This window comes from Antennarius striatus, chromosome 11 (assembly GCF_040054535.1).
Source record: "Antennarius striatus isolate MH-2024 chromosome 11, ASM4005453v1, whole genome shotgun sequence".
NCBI classification, from domain to species: domain Eukaryota; kingdom Metazoa; phylum Chordata; class Actinopteri; order Lophiiformes; family Antennariidae; genus Antennarius; species Antennarius striatus.
This window is the reverse complement of record NC_090786.1, coordinates 11,266,533-11,294,105: the sequence shown is the minus strand read 5'-3', so window position 1 is coordinate 11,294,105 and position 27,573 is coordinate 11,266,533. Positions and strand designations below refer to the sequence as shown.

The window sequence follows — 27,573 nt, the reverse complement described above, 5'->3', positions numbered from 1 at the left end:
TACTGACATTAAACCAACTTCTATCTGTATTACCTTTTCCCACACTCTGATAGGCTGTTTCTTTTGTTTCTTATGTAAGTCCAAGACTCACGGAACATAGCGCACATCTGTATGCTGTCAGCTAATAGAAAGCGCGTACAGCAACATGTGGCTGCCTACCAAAAATTGGTGATGAGGTGTAGTTGCGAGCATTGATGTGCGAATGTGCAAGGGCGCACTGTACACCTTAATGTTAAATAACTCAAACAAACATTACAGTTACACACAAAAAATAACAGCACTTGTTGCTCTGTTATAACATTAATCCTTTTAATTTGTCAGGTTATGAAACCCACATAACTTCATCATCAATCAAAACCCATTGAATCAGTTACAAGCATTTTCAAAGAGAAATGTTGAATGGAGTATTTCCGAACACTCAATATAATTTCCTACTTGTAAGTATACTTCAATAGATGTGTAAATGTTTCCATTACAAAAAAAGATTAAACATTTACTTGTAAGGATGTTTCAGTGTTGAATTCTCTGAGGTCAAACAATAATATTCTCCCTGGTAAAGAACAGTTTCCAACAATATTCCCAGAAATAAAGTTTTAGGATATCAACATACTGTACAAACTGCAGTTCACATATTTAATAAAGATTTTGGACAAAGTGTTGTCTGCTATTTGGTATCCATTCTTACCTTCTAACATTCACATTAAAAATATTTGAATAAATTCCTGAGCTGTGTTCATTAAGTACACTAAATTAAATTTCTTTTTCAAAGGTCTATGTAAATAAATGTTCAAGTGAAACAGATCTTTTTACCATCTGCTCAAATACAGTCATTGCTAATGATTAAAGGTGTGGTTAAGTGATGTTTTTTGTACTTTTTGGTCATGTTAAACAACTACAATTTTAATCTAGATTCAAAGAAGTCACACAAGATTCAAAGGATTGTCAAAAATATTTATTGCGCTACAAACACACACGATAACAACAATATGACCTACACTCTGTACCTGATGCACTATTTCAGAGATTGATGTGAAAGATCACAAGCAAATTCTTTATTGAAAAAAACCCAAACATAAATAAGAGCTCATATAAAAATAATTGATAATATTGGAAAATAAAAGGTGCATGCATGAATTTTTATGGCATAGTTTTAGGCACGAACCCAAGTACTCTCATAATATCACTGCAGGTTATTAGCAGCCACTAATCATAAAGTACTCATGTAATTTCACAGCAATTACTGTATTCATCACAAATTCAGGTATTGGCTTCCATTCCCATAACATCACCTGGCTATGTTGATGAACTAACATACTGCAATTCTTCGTGTGCTAATCATGTAAGATGCAAAGAGGAAAACATCACTTCATGCTCTTGTGGTCTCATTCATATGTTTGGCCTGCAGTGGCAAACACTTCATTGACTTAAAAACGTGCAAACAGACCTGTTGGTACCTGTGTTACATTTCTCTCATTAACAAATAGTGTATCACATTTCTGCAACAGATTCCAGAAAAGATCATCTGAACTTGGGAAAAATTGTACATGAACATTCTCATTAGTTTAACAGAAATTGGATTGCTACAATGTTAGAATCCTAATGTTCACCCTCTCTCAAGGACGAATCACCCAAGTATAAAGTGTGAGCCAAGCTGACGATCACTGTAATCCTACACCAGTAACTAAAAATAAAGCCAGGTCAGACACCAGTGATGAGGGTACACTGATGAAAAACAACATTTGAAACACATTTCCTACCAGCACAGTCAGTCCGAAATATGGTATGTATAATAAAAAACCTTTCAATGACAGGTAGTATTGAGTGGAACATGTGAACGGACAACACAGTTTATCTGATTAAGTTTCTTTCAAGAATTTGAATTAGTCAATATATTGGGAGAGCCAGCGGAAACCATCTCCATAACCTTGTCTCTTCAGCACGCTGCACATAAAAATCTCCATTGGCCTCACATTTAGCTCCTTCAGTGACACTTTGCCCTGAAATGAAACAAAAACACATCTGGAAAGACAGCTTTTAATTCATAACCAAAGCATTTCAACATTTCCCACAGATACTGATCATGTGTAATCAGTACATTTAAATTTCCAGCTTGTTGCGCAACAGGTGGTGAAGCATGGTTTTGGAGGGCTGTGGTCTGTCTTCATGACATGGTTCACATGTTTTCCAAATGAATGATTATTTAATCTTCCCCTCCTTTTACTCCTGTTTCTGATTTTGTCTTGTTTTCTGGTCCCAACAACAGGAGGTGAACAAGACTCACACAAACAATTAAAATTTTGTGTATGCCGGTGAATGCGCCAAATGCTTCTTAACAGTCTTTTGCCTCCCACTCTACCTGCATTTATCAAGAGCAGCTGTGCTCTGAGCATGAGTACCCCCACCGTTTATATTGGGAGTTCAGCAACCAAGAAATTTGAACTGTCTCAAATCAACGAGTGGAACAATTTCTCCACTGTGAGTAAGAACACAACCTTGCAATATTTGTCAAGCTCACAATATACATTATCAATATATTTATTAATGTAAAATGAAATTGTCCTTATATGCACTGTTTACAGAAGTCCCAAAGTCAGGTAAAGTAAAGAAGTTGTCTCCAAATGTGGAAATGAGGTTTTTTCAGTGTTTTAAAGTTCCCATATTACGCCTTTTTAATTAATGTCATTCAGCTGCCAGATGTCCACCTATACTGCCTTTGAAATGTCTTGCCCCAAACTGACCTGTGGTCTTCAATACTTTTGATTGAATATTGATCAAATTACTTCCGGTTTTAATCACTTGCGTTTGGTTTAAAGGGGCTGGTCTCGGAGCAACTTCTGGCAACTTTTGTACACTATGACTATGACTCAGGAATCAGATAGGACAGAAAGACAAGGGAGAAGGCCAGTGTGAGTAAAACCAGAGATCAAAGCCAGTGCTTTGATCTACCTATGCACTAGCTGTGATCTGTGTTCGTACTCACACTCGCCTTCTCCATAAACACTAGTTTATACACGAGTCAAGTACTACTTTCAGAGTACCCTGACCTACCCTGAAAGTAGGTTAGGGTAATTCGCAGGATGTTGCAGTCCCTGACTGCCTTGGTTCTAGTTTTTTCTGCAGTAATCACAGAACTGCATTCTCAGTCAGCTGAATGTGACTCATGGCCCATTGTGTAAAAATTATGTTTGCTGATTGACCTGAGACCACCGTTAAATAGTGTGGAGAATTTATCACGATTCAGCGGAGACGACAACAGATGATTATGGGCAGGGAGTAATTAAAGTTGTGTTTCGTCACCAATAGTGAGAGATGGCTGATTAACCAGACCAGGGAGTTATGCTCAAGTAGTCTACTGTACTTCAGTGAAACATTGGATGTTACCAGAGAGGTAAGACGAAAAGTGGAGGTTTTTTCTTGTATACGTGAAGTATATTGAACTTTTGGCTTTTTATTCTTTTTTTTTGTTATTATTTTCATTCATCTATTCTCTATTTATTACAATTTCTCTTTAGCTCTTCATTCTTAAATTCCCCTTATTCTGACATTTGCTGTGTTTTTTCTGGAGCAGTGCAACTATAACAAAAAGCAATTCCCCCCTTTGGATCAATCAATTATGTATCAATATAGCACTTTACTCATACTTATAAGCAACTGTAAATAAGATATAAGACCTGAAAAAATATTTTTTTCATAATAGGACCCTTTAAATGTAAAAAATAAAGATAATAGGTTCGATGTCTTCTCTCAATCTGCTTGTGTTCGTTACCTTTCCTGTTGTATGACCATGAAGACCAAACATTCCCCTGAGTGTGTCTTCACTGATGGCCTCTGGACGGTCTATTTTATTCCCCAGGATGAGAACCGGGACATTTGAGATGGTTTCATCTGTTAGCAAGGCCTGCAGACAGAGGTGTCCTCTCAGTGAAAATTGTGAGCAACTGTGTTATGTCAATGCATACACACACACAGTGAAATCAATACTACCAACTTACATCCAGTTCCACTTTAGCCTCTGCTAGTCTCTCATGATCAGCACAATCAACCAGGTAGACTATACCATTTATAGCTGGGAGGTAGTTCTTCCATATTCTCCGTGCTGTGAGAGAAACACAAATTGAATATTAGCATAACATGCAGACACAAGCTGCTGGTCCATCAAACAGCATTTTCCTTATTTCCACCTTGTGTGTGGCCTCCAAGGTCGAATGTCGTAAAGGTCATCCCAGCTATGGTTAACTCCTCAGATGCTGGTGAAAGAATGGAGGCAGTGACTTTAGACAAGCAACAAAACAGGGGTGATTGCTGAACTTACATCAACAAATCAAATCGTTGGATGTACTTGGATGTAGCGTCGGCACATGCTGTCCAAGCCTGTCATCTCTAAGCATGTGCAGGAGTGTGGTTTTTCCAGCATTGTCTAGTCCGAGGAAGACTAGCTTGCCGGTCTTTTTGTATAACCCTGATGAGTAAAAGCAAACAAATGAATGTGAATTGAACATAATGTCATAATAAACTCTTAGAATTTATTTTAGCTTTCTTGAAGATAAGATCATCAATAAGACGCCCCACACTAATTACAGACACAAACAAGGTTTCCTTCAACCTTACTCAAGGATGCCATTGAATTCATAATGAATATGTACAGTATTATTAAAAAAATTGTGAATATCAACATAATAGTAAAAAAAATTATATTGTTGGGAAATGGGGACATATACCAAAATGTTAAATCACAGCAGCAGTTTTCAAATTTAGATTTCCAAGGCCTCCTCTATGCATAAAAATAAAGTTTATGACTGATTTGTTTTTTTCCTTGATGTGTGTTTATTACTTCATACATGGATATTTACTTAGTATAACGAAAACTTCTGGTAGTTGAGGTGAAAACATATTTTTGATATTTGTGCATTATATTTACCTAATAGTTGCAGAACACTGCTGAAGCTCCTATAGATCCAGTCAAATAAAAAAGACATTTCTTCTTGATGTCCTGTAAGACAGACATCATTTCTCAGTTACTAGCTCAAGCTGTTGTTAGACTCTTCTCAAGTCAAAAGCATACATCCCAAGAAACAACACAGCCCTGAGTGACACTGAAATAATAAGAGAATATGCAAGTACAGACATATAGTAGACCCAATGTATCTAAAAAGACACCGGAGGGTTTATTTGCAAATCTCTTTGGTATAACTGATTCCAAAAACAAAGAGAAGGACCCAAACAGCTTTGAAGCATTATAGATTTCTCAGGTAACACAACTGGAGTTTACAACATCAGCACTGATTCAAGTGATCCTCGTCCTTGTTCCGTGCTGTCACACTCACTTACCTACCAACCCCACTGGTGTTCAAAACTGAGCATTGTAAGAATTTGCCCACTTATCTCCGTGTGCAGGGAACTCTCAGTCCCAGTCTCAGTTTGATCTTAAGTTTATGAAATGCAGAAATTAGCCGCTATGTTTGATATCTATTCTTGAACTGTTTTAAACATCTTCAAATTGTTCCAGTCAGATATACAATCTGAAATCCAGCATCCATACTCACTGAGCAAAACATGAAATTTATGGTTATTTTATTATGTACAGGCCAATTATGGTGCTAATGGTCTTTGTGGTTGTAATAAATGAAACAGTCAAACTTGTTTTAGTGGTGCAGCGGACGGATATGTCAATCATCATCACGCATTTTTACCAGAGTGTAACCTGTTTCTGTGCCACTGGCTATGTAACACTGTTAAATATGTACAAGTATGAAACAGTGAGCAGTCACCAGCCTTTATTTCAGATTTCTTTTACTCCCTCTTATCTGTGCCAAGATGGGTCCGTTTTACAAATTGTTGGACATTTGAGGTTACTTGAGTAAAGTCATTGTGGCTATTGCTCTTAAAACCACGCTTTCAGACTGAGAATGTCTCCAAAAATTGATTACGAATTATTACATAAACTGCCAAACAGGTGGATGTACAACCAGTTTTAGTAAAGAGAACTGAACGAAAACAAAAAGAATGCTAATTTACATCCCCTTAGTGTACGGAAGCGCATGTGTAAAGCACTGTTGTAATAAGACATTTCCTTACAGCGTCCAGTGCTCACTTTGAATGGTTATTTCTCGCCCTGGATTACTCTGCTGGTATGTGTAAGCTCTGAGTAATCACACAAGCTTTAAAGCGTGAAGGAGCACAAATGAAGCAACAGAAGAAAGGACAACTTTCTTCTGAGAGTTGCCTCCTCGAGTCACACTGATGCCCCCTGACTATTTTTATGACAAGTTGTGGTACAGACACTTGATCCAGGCTGGCCCCCTTTGCTCCACTCCCTCACTCACACCTGTTACTCTGTGGGAAAGACGCCTTCACTCTAAAAATTATTAATTGTTTAAATAAAGTGTGGAATCCATTGAATGATTTTTCCACAAACATACTTAAAGCAAACCCTCTAAATGTCGGTGTCATAAATAGTTGACGAGTTAAATTCATATCCAAATGTAATGAAGTTGGTCTCAAACTAAAATAAAGACTATTAATATCTTAAAACAAGCAGAAATAAGCAGAAACGATGGATGTGGTGTTTTCACGATAGCAGCCACACTATATTCAGTGTGGTGTCAGCTAGTGCCATTCATTTTCACAAAGTACACAATGATAAGTCAAGTCTAAACAACACAGCTTGACAGAAACTAGTTAAACCAGTAACATTGTCATGTCAGACAAAAAAAACAAGCTTTAAAGTGTGACCTGGAACTAAGTGAACTGAACATCCCCGCTGTGGTATTTATTACCTTGTTCTGTCGAATCCACGAACAGCCCGGTGGTTGTTGTTGGGTCCAAGCCTGTCTCAACTCCACGGAGCCGACCACTTTGACAGTTAACCGGAAATACGTCATCAAGATGGCTTGATGGCGCGTATTACACTGAGAGTCCTGGATGACTTTACACTATTAATACTAATACCAATATTTGCTTTGTCATATTGTTATGGAATATTGATAATTATCTTTTTTATCATCGGATTTTGTTGTTTCGCTTTGCTGATTTCTTTTAATCCTCACTTTGAGATACTTGTAAGATTAAGGCTTTATTCGTGTTCTTATTGCTCTATTGTTGCGGCTGAACTCTGGACAAAGTTTATTCATGTTAAATAAAATGTAGTGGAATAAAAATCACTGAAATGTTCCATTAAATGCACTGGATTAGCAATACATTATTAAAGAGAAAAGTTTTGCAGTTCAAATTTAAAAAGTGTGATTTATGTAGTGACAATATATTGAATGTAAGTAGTGCATCACAGAGCCATCGTAAAGTTTTCTCCCACAAAAGATAATCTATTCAACATTTTTTTCAGCCACAAAGTCAACTTTTGCTGTAGACCAAGGGTATTCAATTAAAAGTCACGGAGGTCCGCTTATAAAAATATCCTCTTTGTAAAAAGTCCAAACCCAAGTCGAGTTTATTTCTTATAGCCGGTCCTTATGTTCACATTATCATATATTATCAATTTTCAATGCAGGTTATGTTTAAATTAGTGCACAGCTAGCTCTTTGGACTCACTATAAATAAAAGTAAACCCAGGCAAATAAATTTCAAACCTTTTTGTTAGATTGAAGAACACACAAACCTCAGAATTAAAAATAAAGTGCAAATAGAGCTGAATAATCCTTTTTCTCGTAAATTAAAGACATCCCAGCCTAAAGAACTGCAGGGCTAAACTTCAAATAAAAAAATATTAACATGTTCAGAAAGCATAAATAAGAACTGGCTCTTTCCGGGGGAAAATGCAAACAGAACTTTCTTCATGAAAGAAAGAGGCATGTGGCCTGCCAGTAATTTACTTGTGCACAAGGTTACTTGTGCAAAAGGTGTGCACAGAGCACACCTTGACTGTTTTGGAAAGCTCCCACTGTTTGGCACAGCCCCCCTTTTTTTCCCACCATGACAATCATTTAAATTTAGTGTAACTCCTATTACACTACTTAAATACAGTATTATAAACATGAAAATAAAGTACACGTACACTATCCCTCTGTTGAAGCCAAAGAAATGGTTACTCTGTAAAAGCAGAAGGGGGCTAGTAGTGAGAAAACATTACTGTGTTTCTTACAAAATGTAAAAACACTAAAATAGCAGGTTAGTGTTGGCAATGACCACCAGGTGGCAGGATCACATTTAAATGTCGAAACAAAGTTCATGCTTATAAAGTAAAAGACCTAACGGCAAACTAAATATTTGCTATAGCTGCTTACTAAACTCTTACATCAGTGCTTCTGCTCATTAAACTTGTCAGTCATATCAGATAAAAATACGGTAGTTATTTTATTCTTGAATGCTGATAGGGAAAAAAACAAGAAATCAATGGTAACTTAAAACAAGAGGCTTTATTAAAGGAGTTCAAAGGCTCATACAGGATAAATATCCACTAGGAATAGTATGAGTGATTTCTTAATGAAAGCACATCTCAAGCAAGATCTTTGTTAAATTAGGAATTTCATTGGTCACATAGGATTTTTTTTTCTTTCACAACAGTACCGAACCATATTCTCCAATTACACACTGTAGAGCCAGCCATCTGTGTCCCATCCAGTGATCTCATTGGTTCCAAATGTAACTCCATCTTCAAGTATTCCTGAGAGATGCTTCAATCCACCCAGAACCTGGTTTACTTCTAAACGTAAAACCATTTATCTACTGCAAAAGAAAGCATGTCAGTTTGAACAGGTCAGCAAAAACTCACCTGTCAGGAAACGATATAATGGATTACTGTTTCAAATTGTACCTGAGGAGGGAATAGGTTCTTCCTTTCCACAAGGGCATGTCTACACGTAGAGTGAAACATTGGTCAATGAAACAATAAATGTTGAATGAGGCTTGTTGTCATTTTACTTGCTGCTTAAGGAATGAAGAAAAGCTTACTTGATTAACAGCAGCGTTAGCATCCTCTGCTGTGCAGCAGTTAGCACTCCCACCAGTGGACACAGATGTGTTCTTGCTGCATAAAAAAAGAAGTCATTCCTAGCTGAAAAATGACTGTTTATGTACAGTAAATACACTGCAAAAAAAACACAAGAACACTTGATCATCATTTTACAACAAGCCACTTAAACTTCAGAGATACCAATCGGTCCAGGATGAAAAATTGATTGTGAATCAGGTTTATTTGCTTAAACAAATCAAATTGACATGAGGCACAATGAAGACATCACCCATATAGAAGATGTGGATTCTTTTCTATTTTTGTGTACTGCTAGTTTTGTTAACACTGCTGTTAAGAGGAGGCAGGACCTGCAGCCTGATCAGTTGGCACGGGTAGTCCAGCTCCTTCAGGATGGGGGACCATATGATCCATCCCAAGAAGTTGTGCGGTCTCCCCCCAGCACACTCTCATGCATATGCAGCAGGTACCAGGAGATTGTCTGTTACACCAGAAGACCTCAGGTCTTTTGAAGCGAATCAAACCAGCAACAGAACTGATATCTGCTCTTTCACACAAAGAGAGCAGATGGAACATTACCAACATCTTAGAAAAAGACCTCCAGCTGACTGCTGGTGTACATGTTTCTGATCAAACTGTCAGAAACAAACTCTATGAAAGGGCTTGACAACCTCTAGTGGCACCTGTCCTCACGGCCCAGAACCCTGCAGCATGACTGGTAAGCTCTGGCACCCCGTTCTCTTTACAGATGAGACCAGGTTCAGGTCTGGGGAGGCAGAGGGTAATTGCCAGCGGTATCCTGACTCCTGTTAGTTACCAGTATGAAATCTTGAGACGGTCAGACCTTCGCTGGTGGAGTGACTCTTAGATTACTACAGGTACAGAACGATCCCCAGCCTCACATGGCCCTAGTGTAGGTAGTTCCTGAATGGGGAAGGCACTGCCATTGACTCATATTCACCTGACCTAAATCAAATTGAGACCTATGGGAGGTTATGTACCCGTGCATTAGACACTGCACAGTAGTTCATTGATGCCATAATCAAGGTCAAGGAGGAAATCCACTGAGACACCATCTGCCGACTCATCAAGAAAGACTTTCAACTTGAACATTCATTCGCGAAGTGTTCCCTTTTGTTTTTTGAGTATTTGTTTATCTATAATCCAAACAGGACTTACCAATTCAGTCCACCAACATTGTCAACCTTGGAAATGAGGTCTTTCCAGAAGTTGTGAGTGCTCTTGATAACTTCAATGGCAAAGTCCTAAAACATAAAACACAATAGGAATTTACACATCAGACATCACATTCATGCAAGAAAAATGTGTGTAGTGCACCCTCATTACTCGTGGTTAATGCGTTCCAGGAACCACACACGTGAATAACGAATTCTACAATATAGTGACGAACAATTTATCTTATTATTTACGGCAATTTAAACGTTTATGACCCTCCACATACTGATCTTAAACCACCTTCTATCTGTTTTACCTTTTCCCACACTCTTATCGACTTTTGATAGCACTTTTGTGTCTCACTGGAGTCCGAGACTTACTTCCGGATGCCGTCAGCCAATACAACGTGTGTATGGTATCACGTGACTACCTACCAAAAATCCATGATGAGGTGAAGTCACGAGTGTTAATGTGCGAGGGCGTACTGTATAGAAATACTGTATATATCTAAATTGTAGCCTCAGTGAAATTTTCACTTCTTAATGCAAAGTTTGACATGGACGATGGCTGAATGGCAACTTTGACAAAATCTGATTATTAATCTCAAACTATTTGTCAGGTTGAGACCTTGTCTTTGAACTCATCGTTGAAAGCAAACTTGTTCTCTGGTTTCTCGTCTGGAACTTTGTACTTTCTGAACCAGCTGACGGTAGCCTCCAGAAGACCTGGTTTCAGATGCTGGACATCAGCGATATCTGAGCAAAAACAAAAAGATGAGGTCACTATGTCTGTTCCAGGACAGCCCACAAAATGGAGAGAAAAAAAACCCAGAGGTTATTCTTACTGTTCAAGGCTTTCGCTTCAGGGTCCTCGACATTGATTGCAATCACTTTCCAATCAGTCTCACCCTCATCAATCATGGCCAGGATTCCGAGAACCTTCACTTTGATAACATCACCACGGGAACACACCTGAGGAGGATATTCCAGTCTGCTGTTGACCTTTTACTAAAGAATTTTTCTTTTTCCACAAATTCTATGCACACAGTGTGCATCTAACTACCAGTGTGTGCTAGAGTGGACTGACAAGTGGACTACGGGGATTGATAGATTAGATTCACATTTCGTTACAATAAATAATGACTTTCACGACCACAATGACTTCGCAAACAATGAAAACTAGCCTATGAAGTTGTACAATCATTTACCTTGGTGCCAATCTCACAGACATCAATGGGGTCGTTGTCACCGCAGCAGCCCGTGTCGGCGTCCGTGTGAGCAGGATTTTCCCACGTCTGAAACAACAAAATACAAGAAGCAATGCAGTCAGAGACTGCAACATCCCGTGACACCCCTTAATTCAAAATTTCACCCTGGCCTACTTGCATGTCAAAGATCAAAGCTAGTACTCTGACCTACTGTCATTGATCAAAGCACGAGCTTTGATCTATGGTCCTACTCACACTGGCCTTCTCCCTCATCTTTTTTTCTTATCCAGTTCCTGAGTGTACAAAAGTTGAAATTTGACCTAGTGCCGTCAGGCGATTAAAAAAAAAATCTAATTACAGGATTTGTAATTAATTAATCTAATAATCACATTTTAATCTCGTACCTGCTAAAGGCCCCCCAAATAAAGAATTTTAATTCTAGGACATTACAAAATTGTAGTGCATGACTAATCAATAGTATACACCAAGAAAAGAAGATTTGAAATCCACATTTTTATTGGTTAAATGTGCTTTATAAATGAAATTCAAAAGAAAAAAGGCCAAGCACATCAGCAAACCAATGAAGCCAGGTGCATTTCTCAAAAATGAAATACAAATACAGTTACATAAAATTCAGAAATTAAATAAGGCCGAGTCTCAAATAGGCACATAAGCAGACCCTCAATCAAAATGAATACTAAAGCTGACTCAATACAGCAATTCAAAATGAATAGTATAACATGCCTCTAAATAAGGCAACTAAATAGCAAGATGCCAACAGGCTTTTCCTTTAAAAGGGTAAGCTAACATTCAACTCTGTGTCCTTGACATATTTTGCAATTAAATGATACGTTAGGCTGGAGCTGCTTTGGTGATATGAAAATACTCTTTTACAAAAGGTACAAATCACTGCGTTTTTGTTGACAGTCCCATCTTTGTTCTTTTTATAAATAAACTTTCCGCCCAAAGGTCCGAGTGGGGTTGCTTCACTCTCCTGTGTCGCGTCCATCTCTTTTGTCAGTCACTCTGCTTTTGACCAGTGGCGCAGGTAGGAAGTGACATCACTGGAGCCTACTGGTCCCTCAATGGGCTAAATTTAAAATGCTTGCTCATTGATTTGCCATTCACGATTAATTGCGTTAATTTTTACAGCGCGTTAATTTGCAGTGTAATCAAATAATCTAATTAACACTTTAAACTGACAGCCCTAATTTGACCTTGACCTAGCTTTCTCAAGGTCAAGGTCATCATCTCATTTTCATCCCCTTACCCGCCAGAGTAATGTGCTTTTTGTTTCATCTTTCTATCCGCGATGGTTGTGAAGATATTTGGTGGACTAATGGACGGACGAAAGGACGAACACACAAACACTGACAATTACAATACATCACCGCTCTGCAGCGCGATGTAACAAATTATACCAGCAGAGACACGTAGAACTACTAGATGTAGTTCTACGTCTACATTTATTTATGTAGTTTACATAAATAAATGTAAATGTTGGACATTTAGCAAAAATATTTCAAGCAAAAAAAAAAACTAACCTGAGGAATGGCGCCATAATTCCATATGTAGCCTTTGTGAGGAAAAACATTGGCCACGTATCGCAAATTCCCCTTCTTCACATCTTGCTTGATTGGGTTCAAGAGATCCTTTGTAGCAATCTGGAAATAAGTAACTCCATAGTTACATTTTAGATAATATTAAACCAACAAGCAGGAAAAAATATCAATGAAATTTTGAATTTGCAGCATTTCAAGAAAACTCTACGGTGCCCTGGGGATGGGTACATTATGTTTATGATACCTTAGGCCAGCTGTAATACTGTGTATTTCCATGAATCTCCATTATATGCACATTATTTATAATTTCAAAACAAAGTAAAAAACTGAATCTTAAGCCTGAATGTGGTATAGGTTTTGCAAGTGTGTTGCTGTTATCTTATGGTTTAAAAAACTTTAAAGTTTATTAAAGCAATTTCATAACCTGTTGGTTAAACTGATCAAGCCAACAGTGTTACTGTCTAATCCCTGAAGGAAGTTGGTGGATGATTATTAATGAGACTCTTACCTCCATCTTTGCATTTGTCCATCTTGGGACTTCAACCACCATGTGGAAGATGTTCTGCAAGATCCAGTATTATTCATTGTCATGATAATCTTAGTACACGGGAAATTACACAATTTCAAAATATTTAAAAATGTTTGAAAAATGCTTATTGACACATTTTGGCTCTTAGTTGTTCCAGGAATTTAATTGTTCCATAAAGATAAGATAGGGGGTAATTACTAAGAGTTATGTCACAGTACAGCCAAAATAAAGAGTAAAGGCCATTGCCTTTGCAAATAAAAAATGCCCTTACTATTTCAAAGAGTTGGGCTCCAACTTGTATCCTTTAAAGGGTGCACACTAACATATAAATTCAATATAGTAAAGGTAATCCTTACCTGACTCTCATCGGCAAACATTGGAATATCATGGAATGGTGAGATGTATTTGTTTTCAGCATTTTCTGGAAGAGACAGGAATTGAGAGGAAACAATGCATAATAAACAATGCATAATAAACAATGCATAATAAACAATGCGTAATAAACAATACATAATAAACAATGCACATAATAATTCATTCTCGGAGTTTTTTTTAGCAAGAAGAATGTCCAGTCACCACCTACTATTTAATCAAGCCAAATGATGTGTTCACTGACCATGCAAAATTTTACGAAATAAGAAAATGTATCTGACCAGTTCAAATAGTTTACGGTATAATTAGCTTTACCGCAAATTATGACAAAAATGTGTAAATTCCGTCTAATACAGGTGTGTCAACGTCAACCAGTGCTACCTACCTAACAGGAAAACAGGACCACCTACTCAACTACGGCCAGAATGGGAAAACAAAACGAAGAGAAACCGGCACGACCAGTCAGCATAAAGACAATCACAACATGTGGAAACTTGAACGTAATCTCCAACGTAAAATCTGTTTGTTTAAAATAATACAGAGTCAATGAAACAAAACAGCGCCAATAAATGAATCAGTAACACGTGGGAATTTACAGTCGACTAATGATATTTGATTCTACACTAGCAAACAGACCATTTTTATTCGACTTGTACTTACTGAAGAACAAACGGTAGCTGGGGGAGTTCAGGTTCCCCCTCTCTTCCACAGTGAAGCTCATGTTTTACTTGAGATTTGTGTTGATACTTAGACCTGAGGTGGAGGGTGGCGGCGAGGACAAGCGTCTGCGCTGGTGACGTTGCATTCAAATATGCGCATGCGCATGTTTCAAATGACGCTTTCACAGGCTGTTGGAAATGTTCAATTTATCAGACGATGATGATGATTATTATGAACATTGCAGTTATTATTATTATTTTATTATTATTGTTATTATTATTATTATTATTATTATTATTATCATCATTATTATTATTATCATCATCATTATGATTATTATTATTATTATTAGTAGTAGTAGTAGTAGTAGTAGTAGTAATATTGATGAATAGAAAAATACTTGATTTGTGTAGAATCTTTCATTTCGTAGTGCTTTGCAGGATATTCTCCAGGTGCTTCATAAAAAGAGGGTTTAGCTAGAATTTAATCTAATGAAAACTTTAAGAAATGTGGATACGAAATAAATGAAAGAAATAGAGAGCGACAAATCAAAATAAACTAAAATATGGCTGACAGTGTAGTAAAAAACGGTAATTGTTACGTAATAATCACGCAATAACATCTAATCAAGCACTGCATTCAATAGTATAGCAACGTAGAAGAGCTAGGGTCATTGAGGGGAGGGTGACGTTTCAGGTGAGTCACCGGAAAGTGAGTTTCATGTTGAGCAACAGACATTAAAAAAGAACAAAAATTTTAAAAATATAGACGTTATTATTTTTAAATAAATAAATAAATAATTTTTTTAGTCATGTATATATATAGTATATACAAACTGTATATGAGCTGACCTTCCTGGTACATATGTGGATAAAAATGGGTAATGTATTTTTTTAATGTATAAATTCTATTTCCACCATACATTTAGTTTTTGCTTTTCCGGCTTCCATAACTAATAAACTAGAATCGGGTGAATCTCACGTTTATGTCTCAAAGTAAAGCAGGTCTTCTGTTTTGCGACGCGCCCTCCTGCTGACTTCACATCCGCCCGCAGCCTCTCGTTGCTTCCTGCCTTGGCGAGGGAGGGAACGGTGCTGACGGCTGGGAGGACGACAGGAAAGACAAGAAAGCTTTAGGGGAGATAAAAGAGAGTGGGAAACGGTTTCCACCGTCCGTCGGGAATTTAATACCACAGTCAATTTGTAGCTGCTGTCACCAATTCGGCGCTGAAAATGTCGTCCAGTCGTCAGCTGAGCGAGAGCAGGGCCATCCCGACCAGGACGGTGTTGATCAACAACACAACGCAGCTACCTCATGATTATTGCACCACCCCTGGAGGCACTTTATTCTCTACCACTCCCGGAGGTAAGAACTTTTTGTACGAAAACAGGATGGCCAGTTTTCTGTGGAGCTTGTGCTCTCAACAAACCGCTAGCTCCAGCCGCTGTGGCCTAGGCCGCCTTGTCATCTCGTTCAAAACAAAAACAAAGTTTAGCTCCGCCCTCGCGGTCTGTGTCTGCTATCTGATTGGCAAGATTGCAGCGCAGAGACTGTGACGTATGCTAAACCCAATTGTGTCATTTTATACAGTATATACACAGTATACACACAGTATATACACACACATACACACACACACACACACACACACACGCACACACACACACACACACACACACACACATATATATATCCCCACCTATATATTTAAATAAGTTCACTTGAAGTCTTACACTGTCACGCTGACACCAACTCCACCCACTACCTGTCAATCAAGCGCACAACCAATCACGGCGCATTTGCCAGAAGGAATCACGTGAACAATATGGCTTAAGGTATCTGCTATGTTAGAAGAAATAACTATGCAAGGACTTCACAGTTAACATAATTTTAGAGTGTCATAACTGTTCCAACAATTTTCATGTTTTTGAGAAGAGAGTCCAAACAGCAGGAACGACAAAGAAAACAACAACAAATTCTGAGTGATTCTGTCCAGCTATGGTTTCCATTTGGAATGAAACAATCGATGTAGTATCCAAAATGCTCTTTGGGCATCTGACAAAAACGCTCTTTAAGTACATAAAGTTTTGAGTTTTGAACTGTTTTGAAGTTTTGAACTGCCAGGCAGGAGGCCTAGAGGAAGACCAAAGAGGAGGTTTATGGATGTAATGAGGGAGGACATGAAGGTAGTTGGTGTGAGAGAAGAGGATTCAAAGGACAGGGCTAGATGGAGGAAATTGATTCGCTGTGGCGACCCCTGAAGGGAAAAGCCGAATGGAAAAGAAGAAGAAGAAGTAAGTACATAAAGTTCTGTTTATGTAGTCAGTAACAGAACTATAACTTCTCTAACATTTCTTTTCCACTTACTCTTTTGACAGGTGCCTTTTCCGTTAACGTTAGCTCCTTTCCCAATCTCACGATTAGTTAGCTTTCTTTCTCCAATTAGCCTGCTAACATTCCTTTACGGCTTCGCAATGCCCGCCCAGAGCAATCCATGATTGACCAACACAAAGTCGTTACGTCACCACGTCGATTTTTGACTACGTTGGGTGTGCTTGGTTTATAATACCAATACATTTGTTTTCATATGTTTTGTATGAAGTCTGATATTATTGTATTACCGTGCAGGTTCCCGTGGAGTTTCCATGGGTTCCCACTTGTGTGTGTGTGTGTGTATATGTGTGTATATATATATATATATATATATATATCTCACACACACACACACACACACACACACACACACACACACATATATATATACGTATAAACAGTTAATTATTCATCTATACATAAAATGGATGGCTTGCTGTTCCAACCTTGTTTACCAAAATTTTATTTCTCTCTGATTTACATATTAATTTATTGCCCGGTTCACCATAATGCCAACTGAGCCTTTCACAAATTTCCCCACTGTGGGACAATAAAGGTTTATTATTATTATTATTATTATTATTATTATTATTATTATTATTAAATCGTTAAAGGCTTATGAATATATTTAAAGTGATTCCTTCCTTATTAGAAGGAAACTAAATTCTGTCATGCAGAAAGTTTTCAATGGAGTCCATCTGAATGCACACGAGCCTTTTAAGTCACATCGTAATTGAAAGCAATGAAGTTTTCTTGAATAGATCAAAAGAATTATGAATGTTTGTGCCTTGTTCCAGGAACCCGGATCATTTATGACCGCAAGTTTCTACTGGACAGGCGCAATTCCCCCATTGCCCAAACTCCCCCAGCTCATCTGCCGGTAATCCCTGGAGTGACCAGCCAAAATGTACAGAGAGAGAACCAGAAGAATGAAGCCAACAACCATATCAACAACCATGATGGCAAGTCCACAAACGGTAAAAACCACAATTGGCTATTGATTGACCTATGTAATAATTTTTTTATGGAATCATGTAATAGTTGCCACACCCTTCTTGAACATTTGACAAATGCTCCTTCTGCTGTTGCACAGTAATCATTTGCTTAATAATTGCCAGGATAATCAAGCCTGTTCCAGACATGTCTAAATATGGTTGTTGTTTGTTTTGAAGGTGATGATGCTCAGTTTGAAATGGACATCTAACAGAAGAGAACCACACCAGCACACGCAAATGACCTGGCATCACGTATGTCAGTGGCTTGGCTTGTAGAAACCAATGTTGTGAGCCCTCATGGCAGCCATCTTCTTCAGCTCTCTGTCCCACTGCTGGATGTAATGTGTTTAAACCATGGGGATTCAGTGCATCATGTATACAGGTACACCAAGACCAACTCTGAAAGCTAGGTTTATTTAAGCTTTCAATTTTTACAGCCGTGAGGGTGCAAGCCTGAGTACTGTGCACCCTACACCTCGTTCCATTTGTAGATTGTAATGATTATATTAAAGCCTTCTGTAAGCCAGGACTTCTAACAGAGCACACTCTAAAACTGATCATATTTTTAGTTAATTGGGGAGGAAGCTGTAATCTCTAATGCTGACCTTAGAAACAGTCAAAAGCTTTGATATTCATCAGAGACTTTGGTTGTGAAACCCTTGTTGAGATTATTTAAGTAATCTGTTGGGGTTTTTTTTTTTTTTTTTTGGAACTACTTGAAAATGTCCAGAATTTGCTCTCGGTTTTTTGGGTTTGTTTAATTTTTCATGACGGTTTGTAAAGAGATGTTATATTTTAGTTTTTGGGGTCTTTTTTTTTTCTTTTTTCTTTTTTTGCAATTAGGTGACAATTTTATGCCATTCCAAAACTTTTATTATCACTACCAACACAAGCTGAAGAAATTGTCCAATTCTCAGTTGGCAACATTTTATTCAATATTTAAAATCAAGATTTTTTTCCTCCATCCATCCATTCAAGAAGATGGAGGTCTACCTATGAATATAGTGCGCCCTCGGTCTTTGGGGTCAATGCGTTCCAGGAACCACACGCGATTGAGTAATCCGCGATCGAGATCTATTTATCTGATCATTTACGGTAATTTAAACCTTTATGACCATCCCCATACTGAAATTAAACCAGCTTCTATCTGTGTTTCCTTATCTCAGTCTTATCGACTGTTTAAAGCATTTCTGTGTCTCACTAAAGTCTGAGACTGACAGAATGATCCGGATGCCGTCAGCCAATAGAATGCGCGTACGGTATCACGTGACTGCCTACCAAAAATCCGCAATAAGGTGGAGTCACAATCGTTGATGCGCGAGGGCGCACTGTACACTCTTTAATTCATTCAGTCTAGATTACTATCTGAAACCCAATGTGCATACTAATGGATATCAGCACCATAAATTATTGTGATTTATTTATGTCACAGTTACTGAAACATTAGGTAAACTCGCAAAACCGTCCATAAATTGAAGCACCAAGGAAAGTGTAACGAAAGTAATCCACCCCTTTTTTTGGCCTGTGTACTAAAATTCTTTGGGTTTTTACTTGGAAATCAATTCATTTGGGTTTATGTGATCCTGCCTACAGATGAACATACAATCTTATGATAATGAATTATCTACAGTATTACAATATAAACCAGTCGTCTGTTCACGAGACATTAGTTACTCATTTATTACCTACAAGGAATAATTAAACACAGTTTATTCAGATCTAACATTACTTTATCTCACTGGCTTTGCTATTTTGCTGTGAGCTTAACTTTCAGATCTTGGACAGAAAGGATGTCATTGAAAAACACCAGATGAACATCTAGATTCACACGGAAATAGCTATTATCCCATTTGTAATTTTTGGCTAAAATACAAGAAGGTCTTTAGAAAACTTGAAGTAATCCAGTTGTTTTAAATGGGTTTTTATTTTAATGCAGTTTCTTTGTGTTGAGGGAATGTGTTTGAGTATGAGTACTGTCAAGCCTTTGGGTTTATTGAGTGTCAAGGAACCTGAAGACATTTGAATCAGGCGTAATGGATGCTGTCCCTTAACCTGTCTCCAGTGTCCTTAATGCATTACTTCATTCATTCATACATCATGTCGGCCCATGCCTTACTATACATCAAACGCAGTAACTAAAATAAGGTTCCTTGTCATAATCTTGCACTTTCAACAGATGTTTAATTTTTCTCCCCAACCTTGCACACATACTTTTTTTTTTTCATTATCATTTCTTTCCTCTCGCAGCTGTGAAATATGATGGCAAACATGTCATTATGGTTTTCCGGAGATCAGGTGGCAACATGATGAAAACAATTCATTTAGTTTCAAGAAAAAAAGTCCCGTCTGCTAATTGTTCTCTTTCCAAGAAGCAGTTCTGAAGTTCCTGTATTTCATCAAAAATTCATTCATCACGTCTCTCTGTGTGACTGGAAACACTGAATGGCTGAACTGATGTCTATCAAAGATTTTATTTTTAGCTTTCTAATTCTGGCCAAGGTTGGTGATGAACACATCAGTGGGTGGCTTGAAACCAGTTTGCATTGCACATTTTTGACGATAAAGCTCTTTATATGATGGCATCATAATTCATATTGTGGATTTTTCTCAAATCAGTTTGGTTTGACAATGAGGGCTTAACATTGTGTGTTAAATGATATTTTAATTGAACTTACAATAACTTTGTTCTGATTTAAACAAATGTATTTTAAATGAAACTCCAATGCCAGTGGACACTGTTGCTGCAAGATCAATAAAGTTGCGTAACAAACAAAATTAGAGTTTTTGGTCATCTTTGTTTTCTGGGTTTTTGCTTTCATATCATGACTTACTGTTATCATATACCTACCTTTATTCTCACTGGGATTTTAAAATAATATATTTTTACCACTTGTTCTATAAAATGGTATCAACACAAGCAACAGTTAATGACTTTAAAATAAGTATTGTGAGGATTTGATATCATATACCCAGTTATTGTAGCAGTTTCTGCTTTCAGACAGCATGCCATCGATAGAGATAAATATAAAAACCAGTGTGATGACTATTCAGATTCTTTCTAAATGCATATTGTCTGATTTATTCACCATTAGTTGCTTTCTGTGCCAATTTTGTCTCTTTCAATATAAAGGTACACACTTTTTCATATAAAGCAGAAAGAACTCAGCTATGTGCATGACTAGAAGTCAGAGGTCATCAACCACTGAATTGACCTCCCTCATGTGGCTGTAATTTGACTTCAGGAGTGATGGTTCACAGGAATTTGATTGGCTTCACACTAATCAAAATTTCAAGACTTGCATTCTATGTTTGAAGAAACAAGAGCTTCTGAAAAAAGTTGACGTTTCGGCCAGGTTTGTTAAACACTTTTATGTACAAATTTACAAGTTCACTTTTCAAAAAATACCTGATTATGACAGGAATGAAAGAGCAGACACTAAACAAATACAATTACTTACAATGTACACATGCAGAATTGTTTAAAAAAAAAGTGTGCCAGATCAGACTCCTTTCTGGTACATTAACTAGAAAAATAGCATCACATTTAATTTTAAACAAATTTCTTGTTAGATTAATTCACACTGTAAACTACATGCTGGGTACTATACTCACTATACTGGTGGCCCTCATAACATCACCTTGGCACACAACAACACAAATGGAGGGATCGATTTATGACAAATAAGAAATGCTGATTCCTACCCATTGGATGATTTAGTCAGGGTGTGATTTGCTGGAGGATCATCCCTCCTCTGATTTTTTTTTACATTCCTGAATGAATTTTATCGCTGGGGGGTGTAGAGATTAATGTGGAGGAGAAGAAGAAGGGGTGTAGAGAGACTAATGCTGTACTGTATTGCATTACTGACGCCTAGTGGCCAAACGAGGAACCGCTTGGCCAGTTGACCAAGCGGTTCTTACAAATTATAGGCCGAAATTGTGTTTTACTAAAGAGCTTTACAATTATGTTGAGCTTTTTATCTGAATATCGTAGAAAAACATCTTCTTGTCCAAAAAGAACTTCCGGGTTTACACAAATGTTGTAGGCTCAATTTCTTTGTAATACATTTAGCTCTTGTACTAAGTGTACTGGATTGCCTTACCAGAGTAAAACATGAAACAGTGAACAATTAAATATATTAATAGGTTTTTGTTTTGTTTTGTTCTGTTCTGTTTTCAATATTTTACATCAGGCAAAACACATAGATGCTTATTATTTTTCCACAGGCATTAAGGCGGGCATCTACTGGTCCTTCCTCCTTTTCTACGTCCCTGAGCGAGGCCGGCGTCAAGATGGTGAGTGTTGTGCTAAAAATTACAATCAAAATCCGTTCATCATCGAGGCCATCCGTTTGTCAACACACATTTCACCTCACCTATGTGTTATTTCACGACTTAGCTGTGGAAAAACGTTCATATTGATGTGAAAGGATACGAAATAACAGGAAATCCAGCATCACCATCTTTATGCTTCCCTGTTGTCCGTTTGGACGTTTTACACTGAATATACACTTCTTGAAATTACCTGTGTAACGTTATTTATCAGTCTTTAACCATCACTTTATTAATTTTATAAGTTTTGCGACCCACACAGTCACCGTTTTAGATGCTATTGAAATTAAGCTTGAATTGACGTCGTCAGCTAAGTGGCTAATGCTAGCATGCGCTTCCTAATGTAGTCCTATTAATGATTGAAGAAGAAATGCTGTTTTGCACTCCCTTGAGTACATTATTATTTGACTCTGTATTGCAAACGGTAGCTAAATGTGCTTTTTCAGTTTTCTCGTCTTCCACGCCTTTGTTCAGTGAAATATCAATTAAAATCGTGGTTGCATTAACGTTTCAGCTTTTAAGTTGACTAAGCACGAAAAGATCATACTCAGAAGTTGACAGGGTTGTGTCACACATTTTAGTGATAGAGTGAGGAAACTTTACGACACAAGAAAATTCTGGGAGTCATATTCAGAGTGATTTAATGAATTGTTTTTGTGCAAATTTATTGACGTGTTGTATTTGACATCACCTTAAATTTTCTTTTATTATCAGAACGACACAGTGACTGTCAGGACCCGCAAGTTCATGACAAACCGGCTGCTTCAGAGGAAGCAAATGGTAAGGCTTAAACCTCAGGCAATTTTCATGGCTTCATGCACTGAATTCTGCCATACAGTAATGGATGATATGCTTGTCTTCTGTGTAGGTTGTCGACGTTCTACATCCCGGCAAGGCAACGGTCCCAAAGACAGAAATCAGGGAGAAACTCGCCAAGATGTACAAGACCACCCCGGATGTTGTGTTCGTTTTTGGCTTCAGGACTCAATTTGGTGGCGGCAAGACAACAGGCTTTGCCATGGTGTACGACTCTCTAGACTATGCCAAGAAGAATGAACCAAAACACAGACTGGCCAGAGTGAGTGTTCTTGACATCAATGCTTTAGTAGTATATCCAAACACATTGTTTCATAATTTTACCATATTTAGCTCCATGCATGGATAATGAATGTTGAAAGACTGCAACAATTTAAAGGAGAGTCTGAAATTTGAGTAAATGACCTGCAAAATAGTTTTCTATGATTGCAGTATTTTCTGCACTATAAGGCACACCTTTAATGAATTGTTTGTTTTATAATTTATTTCATATATAAGGCACACTGGATTATAATAAAAAATTTAAATACATTTAAAAAACTAGTGGCTGTAGTTGCGCTATCCGTCCACTAGCTAGAGCATTCATGACTGTGAGTACCTTTAATCAGCTGTGAACGGCTATTGTTATGTCAATGAAGCTATTCTGAGCCTCATCAAGGAGCACTTGATCACTTTGCCGTCTTGGGCCCCGTCCACACGATGACGGAACTTTTTGAAAACGCAACTTTTTTGTTCCGTCCACACGACAACGCAGATATCTGGAACAAAAACGCAACGTTTTGAAAACGCTGGCCTAGGTGGATTTTTTTAAAAACAGTGGGTTTGCGTTGTCGTGTGGACGGTGTATCCGCAACTTTTTAAAAATGCTGACATCTTGCCTGCGACGAAAACCACTGTGACGTCATATTTATTGGCCCATGTGCACAAACATGATGGATGTACGAACCTTGTTGATGGCAGCATTCTTGCAGGCGTTTTGTGACAATAAAACATGGAGGATTCCTATTGGATAAAATTTGACTCAATATTGCCACCACATGGTTTGGCATGCTCATAGCCATCTTCGAAAACGCACTGATGCATTTACGTGTGGACAGAGATTTTTTGAAAATGCTGTCGTGTGGACGTGAATTGTTTTCGATGCGTTTTCAAAAAGTTGCATTTTCCAAAAAATCCGTCATCGTGTGGACGGGGCCTTAGAAAGAAGTCAACACGCATGGGTTTTTCCCTTAGCTGAAATTTTGCTGATAAAAGTACTACAAAATACTGTAGTAGAAAATTATCTAAAAACATAGTCAAATTAGATTTTATTTCTATATCTGTCAGTGACTTGTGGTGAGGTTCACGGAGGTGAGGCCTCGACGTAAAAGTCAGTTGTAGGAGCCAGACAAAGTGGCGTATTTGCCACTATCTGGCAAAATACGCCATATTAAAAAACCTGACATTAAAAACTGGTTAAATTCATTACAAGTGGACCACTCAGTGCGAACAGGGCAGATTATCTCCTGATCTGAAGTTTGAAGCTGATATTTAAGCTCTGACGTTCGTTTTGGTTTAATTAAATCTTGTTTCAGTCGATCGGTAGGCAAGTCGGAGGTGAGGTGCAGCTATTTGCTGCTGCATTGTGTGTCCCAAACAATTTTTAACCAGTTTTTAATGTCAGGCTGCTAATTTACTGGCAAATGCGATGCTGTTTTACTCCTAGAACTGACTTTAGGGTCGGTGTCTCACCACCCTGAATCTCACAGCACGTCGCTGCAGACAGAATACACAAGCCAAAATTCGCTCCCCCCCTAACGTGTTGTTTTCAGGTATCAACTCCATTTGCAAATCAATTGCAGCACACCAGACACCTTTGTCTAGCAGTGACTCTGCTCTTGAAATTTCAGAAAAGGCTGGAGGTTCAGCTTTGAGGGTCTTTCATTCACCTTTATGCCAGTTTCTCCGTGTGTTTCCACGGACTAACAGAATGGACCGTCACTAGATTACGGTTTACGGCACCCACACTCGACAATAGCATTTGGTTATTGGTTATTTTCAGCAGTTGGTTATTTTCAGCACCACAGTAGTTTGGAAATACTGAGATCAGTCAGTCAAACTTTATTAATAGAGTTGTTGAAAGTTCCTCATGTTTTTGCACGGAATCGTTGCCAGGCACAGGTGGTCTCGCAGGCTGCTCTGCAGTGAGACAGCAGGTCAGTGAGAGCAGCACTTCGGTGTCACCCCTTGACTACCTTTGTTAGGGGGCGTAGGCCCGAGTGCCTTGTGAGAGTGCCCCTGGTGGCGTAGTGTGGCATGACTGCCGGCCAGACTGCCGGCTTTTTTTCAGCGATCATGTTTTAACCAATATTAATATTAATATTAATCCATATAAAAGGCGCACTGTGGGCTTATGAGAAAATTATAGGCTTTTAGGTGCGCCTTATAGTGCGGAAAATACTGTATTATTAGCGCAGTGGGTAGAAATGGAAAAGTATTTGTTTGGAGCCAAGCTTATTAATCTTCTATATTGTAGACTTATGCTTGTTTGAATTACTAAAGTCAATTATCAGTTGAAGCCTAATGTTGACACCTTTACACCATCTTACATAACATCCTTCAGTGCCCATCATCGTCTATCGGCCTGTCCCTTTAGTGATTGGCACAGCAGATCGTCTGTCTCATCCCCAAAATCCCCTTTCACGCCAGCCATCTGCATGTCTTCCATTACCATGTCCTTATGCTCATTGAGTCTCTGAATTTGGCTTATCACTGACATTGATATTTTGATGTGTTGAGTATGTGTTTAAATAAAATTCTTGTTCTATGTGTTTTTCAGCATGGTCTCTATGAGAAAAAGAAGACTTCTAGGAAACAGCGCAAGGAGCGCAAGAACAGAATGAAAAAAGTACGAGGCATCAAGAAGGCCAGTGTGGGTGCTGCTGGCAAAAAGGTATGTGACTATTGTGTTTGTTTGTGCCAAGTCACCAATCAGTCAGCACTTACACCTTATTAAAATAGCTATTCCTATGATAGTCGGCCACAGGGATCAAACAAATCAGTCTAAAACTAGGCCAAAGTAGGGCGAATCAATTCATTGCACTTGATTCTTGATTTTCATTGCTCATCTGTTCTTCTGCCTTGTTATTCTGCCTGTAACTACACTTTTATTGTCTTAATTTCCTTCATTTTTCCAATCAACAAATGTCCTTCTGGAACTGTAGAAGGTAATGTTGTTAAACGAAGAGAGTAACCAGTGTGCTGATAATCCTGGACAGAGATAGTAGATATGATCTTAAAGACTCCCCATTTGAGAACCACAGCTGTAATGTTTTCCCCCTCTGTGTGATTTATTTAGTATGCACATATTGTACACTATGGTTAAAATCCCTCTAATGACTGCTAGTTAGAACGGAAAATCAGTAGTGCTGTAGGTCCTGCTTTTAGCCTTAACGGCTGCTTTTGGAGAGCATTTAAGCAGTAATTGGAACTATTTTGTCTAACTTTAATCAGTGAAATCTCCAAGGATGATTTTACTTGAAACTGCATCCTCTGTGCTCTTTGATTATTGGTTCTTGTCTGTCGTCACCCAGATAGATCTAATTTACCCATCTAGTGTTTGACGCTATGGCACAACGTATGATTTTGTCCAAGTTCTTTGTTTGCTATATGCTCAGTGGAGCCACTGCACATCAATTCATATATATATATATATATACATATATATATATTTCTGTTCCATGTTAACACTTTCAACATGTCAACATTATTTTGTTCCCATCTTCTATTCTTGATTTTGCTTCCCATGGATTTCTTATGCAGAAATGAGGTGTCAGTTTGCAGGTATAGAAGCAGAAAGCATGGTGTGCCAATGTGTTGCACATCAGTAGAGCTGTGCCATGCATGTCACACCCTTTAATCCCTCTAGTTTCCTTCAATCCCCCTTCCTGTAACCCCTGCTCTTGTTTTCTATCCATCCCTGTCACTCGTCACTGTTTCTGCTAAAATGGACTTAACCACTAATTAGACTGTGAAAATACTTCAGAGCTTTAGCTGGTAAAAACTCAATTTGAGTGTAGCATGTGGATTATTTTCTAAGTGGAGTGTGGGCCTGTGAAGTTAGAAACCTGGAGTGTCTGAATGTCAAACTTAATATTTGTTTAGTCTTTAAAATAATTTCCTAAAGTGAAAACAATGTTTTTGCTGGTTTTTGAAAAAATTTCACTTCACTTTAAATACTATGATAAAATACTTGTCTCCTTTAGCACACACTAACTTAAGCCTTTGATACATTAAAACATTTGTTGTCATTGTGATGTAATTTGCTTTTGTATTAATTGTGTTTTTGTGTCCCTACAGTGAGCCTGGACATCCAGGGAGGGTCTCTGTGCTCAAGATGTTCTTGTATATTGTCATCAAATAAAGTTTTGAAAAAACTGGAACAAGTCTCTAGTCTTTCAATATCTGAACTGTTTTATAATATTGAGATTTGAATTCAGCTCATATCATGGACTCTTGACTAAATGGAGTAAAAGGTGTCTCAGTACCTGAGTTAAGTTCTTGAGTTCTAAGCAACCAAATTATGACAATGTTACAATGACATGAGATACAGATTTTAAATAGTTGAGAACAGTCATTCAACCACTCAC

General features: G+C 37.9%; 4 protein-coding genes across 6 annotated transcripts; 2 read left to right on the top strand and 2 right to left on the bottom strand.

Moving 5' to 3' along the window:
- Positions 1-1,037: 1,037 nt before the first annotated feature.
- On the bottom strand, positions 1,038-6,854 carry sar1ab (secretion associated, Ras related GTPase 1Ab). The gene is made up of 7 exons (XM_068327420.1): positions 6,777-6,854; positions 4,919-4,990; positions 4,340-4,459; positions 4,182-4,247; positions 3,993-4,096; positions 3,767-3,898; positions 1,038-1,997 (listed from the first exon to the last, which is right to left on the bottom strand). Exons 2-7 carry the CDS (start codon positions 4,974-4,976, stop codon positions 1,881-1,883), a joined length of 597 nt encoding a protein of 198 aa, XP_068183521.1. The 5' UTR covers positions 4,977-4,990; positions 6,777-6,854; the 3' UTR covers positions 1,038-1,880.
- Positions 6,855-8,350: 1,496 nt separating this feature from the next.
- ppa1b (inorganic pyrophosphatase 1b) lies at positions 8,351-15,784 on the bottom strand. Of its 2 annotated transcripts, XM_068326563.1 has the most exons (13): positions 15,646-15,784; positions 15,411-15,530; positions 14,430-14,617; positions 13,754-13,818; positions 13,377-13,430; positions 12,851-12,970; positions 11,307-11,393; positions 10,944-11,070; positions 10,727-10,854; positions 10,103-10,188; positions 8,905-8,980; positions 8,768-8,807; positions 8,351-8,679 (listed from the first exon to the last, which is right to left on the bottom strand). In XM_068326563.1, exons 3-13 carry the CDS (start codon positions 14,488-14,490, stop codon positions 8,657-8,659), a joined length of 867 nt encoding a protein of 288 aa, XP_068182664.1. In that variant the 5' UTR covers positions 14,491-14,617; positions 15,411-15,530; positions 15,646-15,784; the 3' UTR covers positions 8,351-8,656. The 2 variants fall into 2 exon arrangements, with proteins under 2 accessions (XP_068182664.1, XP_068182665.1); XM_068326564.1 differs by lacking the exons at positions 14,430-14,617; positions 15,411-15,530; positions 15,646-15,784 and adding an exon at positions 14,155-14,395.
- Positions 15,729-27,369, top strand: rps24 (ribosomal protein S24). 2 transcript variants are annotated; one of them, XM_068326566.1, is made up of 6 exons: positions 15,729-15,794; positions 22,025-22,093; positions 22,844-22,909; positions 22,998-23,207; positions 25,764-25,877; positions 27,284-27,369. In XM_068326566.1, the coding sequence occupies exons 1-6, from the start codon at positions 15,744-15,746 to the stop codon at positions 27,284-27,286; spliced, it is 513 nt and encodes a 170-aa protein (XP_068182667.1). In that variant the 5' UTR covers positions 15,729-15,743; the 3' UTR covers positions 27,287-27,369. The 2 variants fall into 2 exon arrangements, with proteins under 2 accessions (XP_068182667.1, XP_068182666.1); XM_068326565.1 differs by having other exon boundaries at positions 26,747-27,369.
- On the top strand, positions 15,817-20,566 carry eif4ebp2 (eukaryotic translation initiation factor 4E binding protein 2). The gene is made up of 3 exons (XM_068326568.1): positions 15,817-16,723; positions 17,600-17,779; positions 17,975-20,566. The coding sequence occupies exons 1-3, from the start codon at positions 16,657-16,659 to the stop codon at positions 18,004-18,006; spliced, it is 279 nt and encodes a 92-aa protein (XP_068182669.1). The 5' UTR covers positions 15,817-16,656; the 3' UTR covers positions 18,007-20,566.
- Positions 27,370-27,573: the final 204 nt, after the last annotated feature.

Coding starts and splice junctions, on each gene's coding strand:
- rps24 (XM_068326565.1), top strand. CDS start 15,744: ATGATTATTGCACCACCCCTGGAGGCACTTTATTCTCTACCACTCCCG. Junction 15,795..22,024: donor ATTCTCTACCACTCCCGGAG/GTAAGAACTTTT, acceptor ATTTTTCCACAG/GCATTAAGGCGGGCATCTAC. Junction 23,208..25,763: donor CAAAACACAGACTGGCCAGA/GTGAGTGTTCTT, acceptor TGTGTTTTTCAG/CATGGTCTCTATGAGAAAAA.
- sar1ab (XM_068327420.1), bottom strand. CDS start 4,976: ATGTCTTTTTTATTTGACTGGATCTATAGGAGCTTCAGCAGTGTTCTG. Junction 4,248..4,339: donor TGTGCCGACGCTACATCCAA/GTACATCCAACG, acceptor TTCTTTCACCAG/CATCTGAGGAGTTAACCATA. Junction 1,998..3,766: donor ATGGTCATACAACAGGAAAG/GTAACGAACACA, acceptor GTTTCATTTCAG/GGCAAAGTGTCACTGAAGGA.
- eif4ebp2 (XM_068326568.1), top strand. CDS start 16,657: ATGGAGGAAATTGATTCGCTGTGGCGACCCCTGAAGGGAAAAGCCGAA. Junction 16,724..17,599: donor ATGGAAAAGAAGAAGAAGAA/GTAAGTACATAA, acceptor GCCTTGTTCCAG/GAACCCGGATCATTTATGAC. Junction 17,780..17,974: donor TGATGGCAAGTCCACAAACG/GTAAAAACCACA, acceptor TTTGTTTTGAAG/GTGATGATGCTCAGTTTGAA.
- ppa1b (XM_068326563.1), bottom strand. CDS start 14,490: ATGAGCTTCACTGTGGAAGAGAGGGGGAACCTGAACTCCCCCAGCTAC. Junction 13,819..14,429: donor CAGCTACCGTTTGTTCTTCA/GTAAGTACAAGT, acceptor TGTCTCTTCCAG/AAAATGCTGAAAACAAATAC. Junction 8,981..10,102: donor AATGTTGGTGGACTGAATTG/GTAAGTCCTGTT, acceptor TTTTTTATGCAG/CAAGAACACATCTGTGTCCA.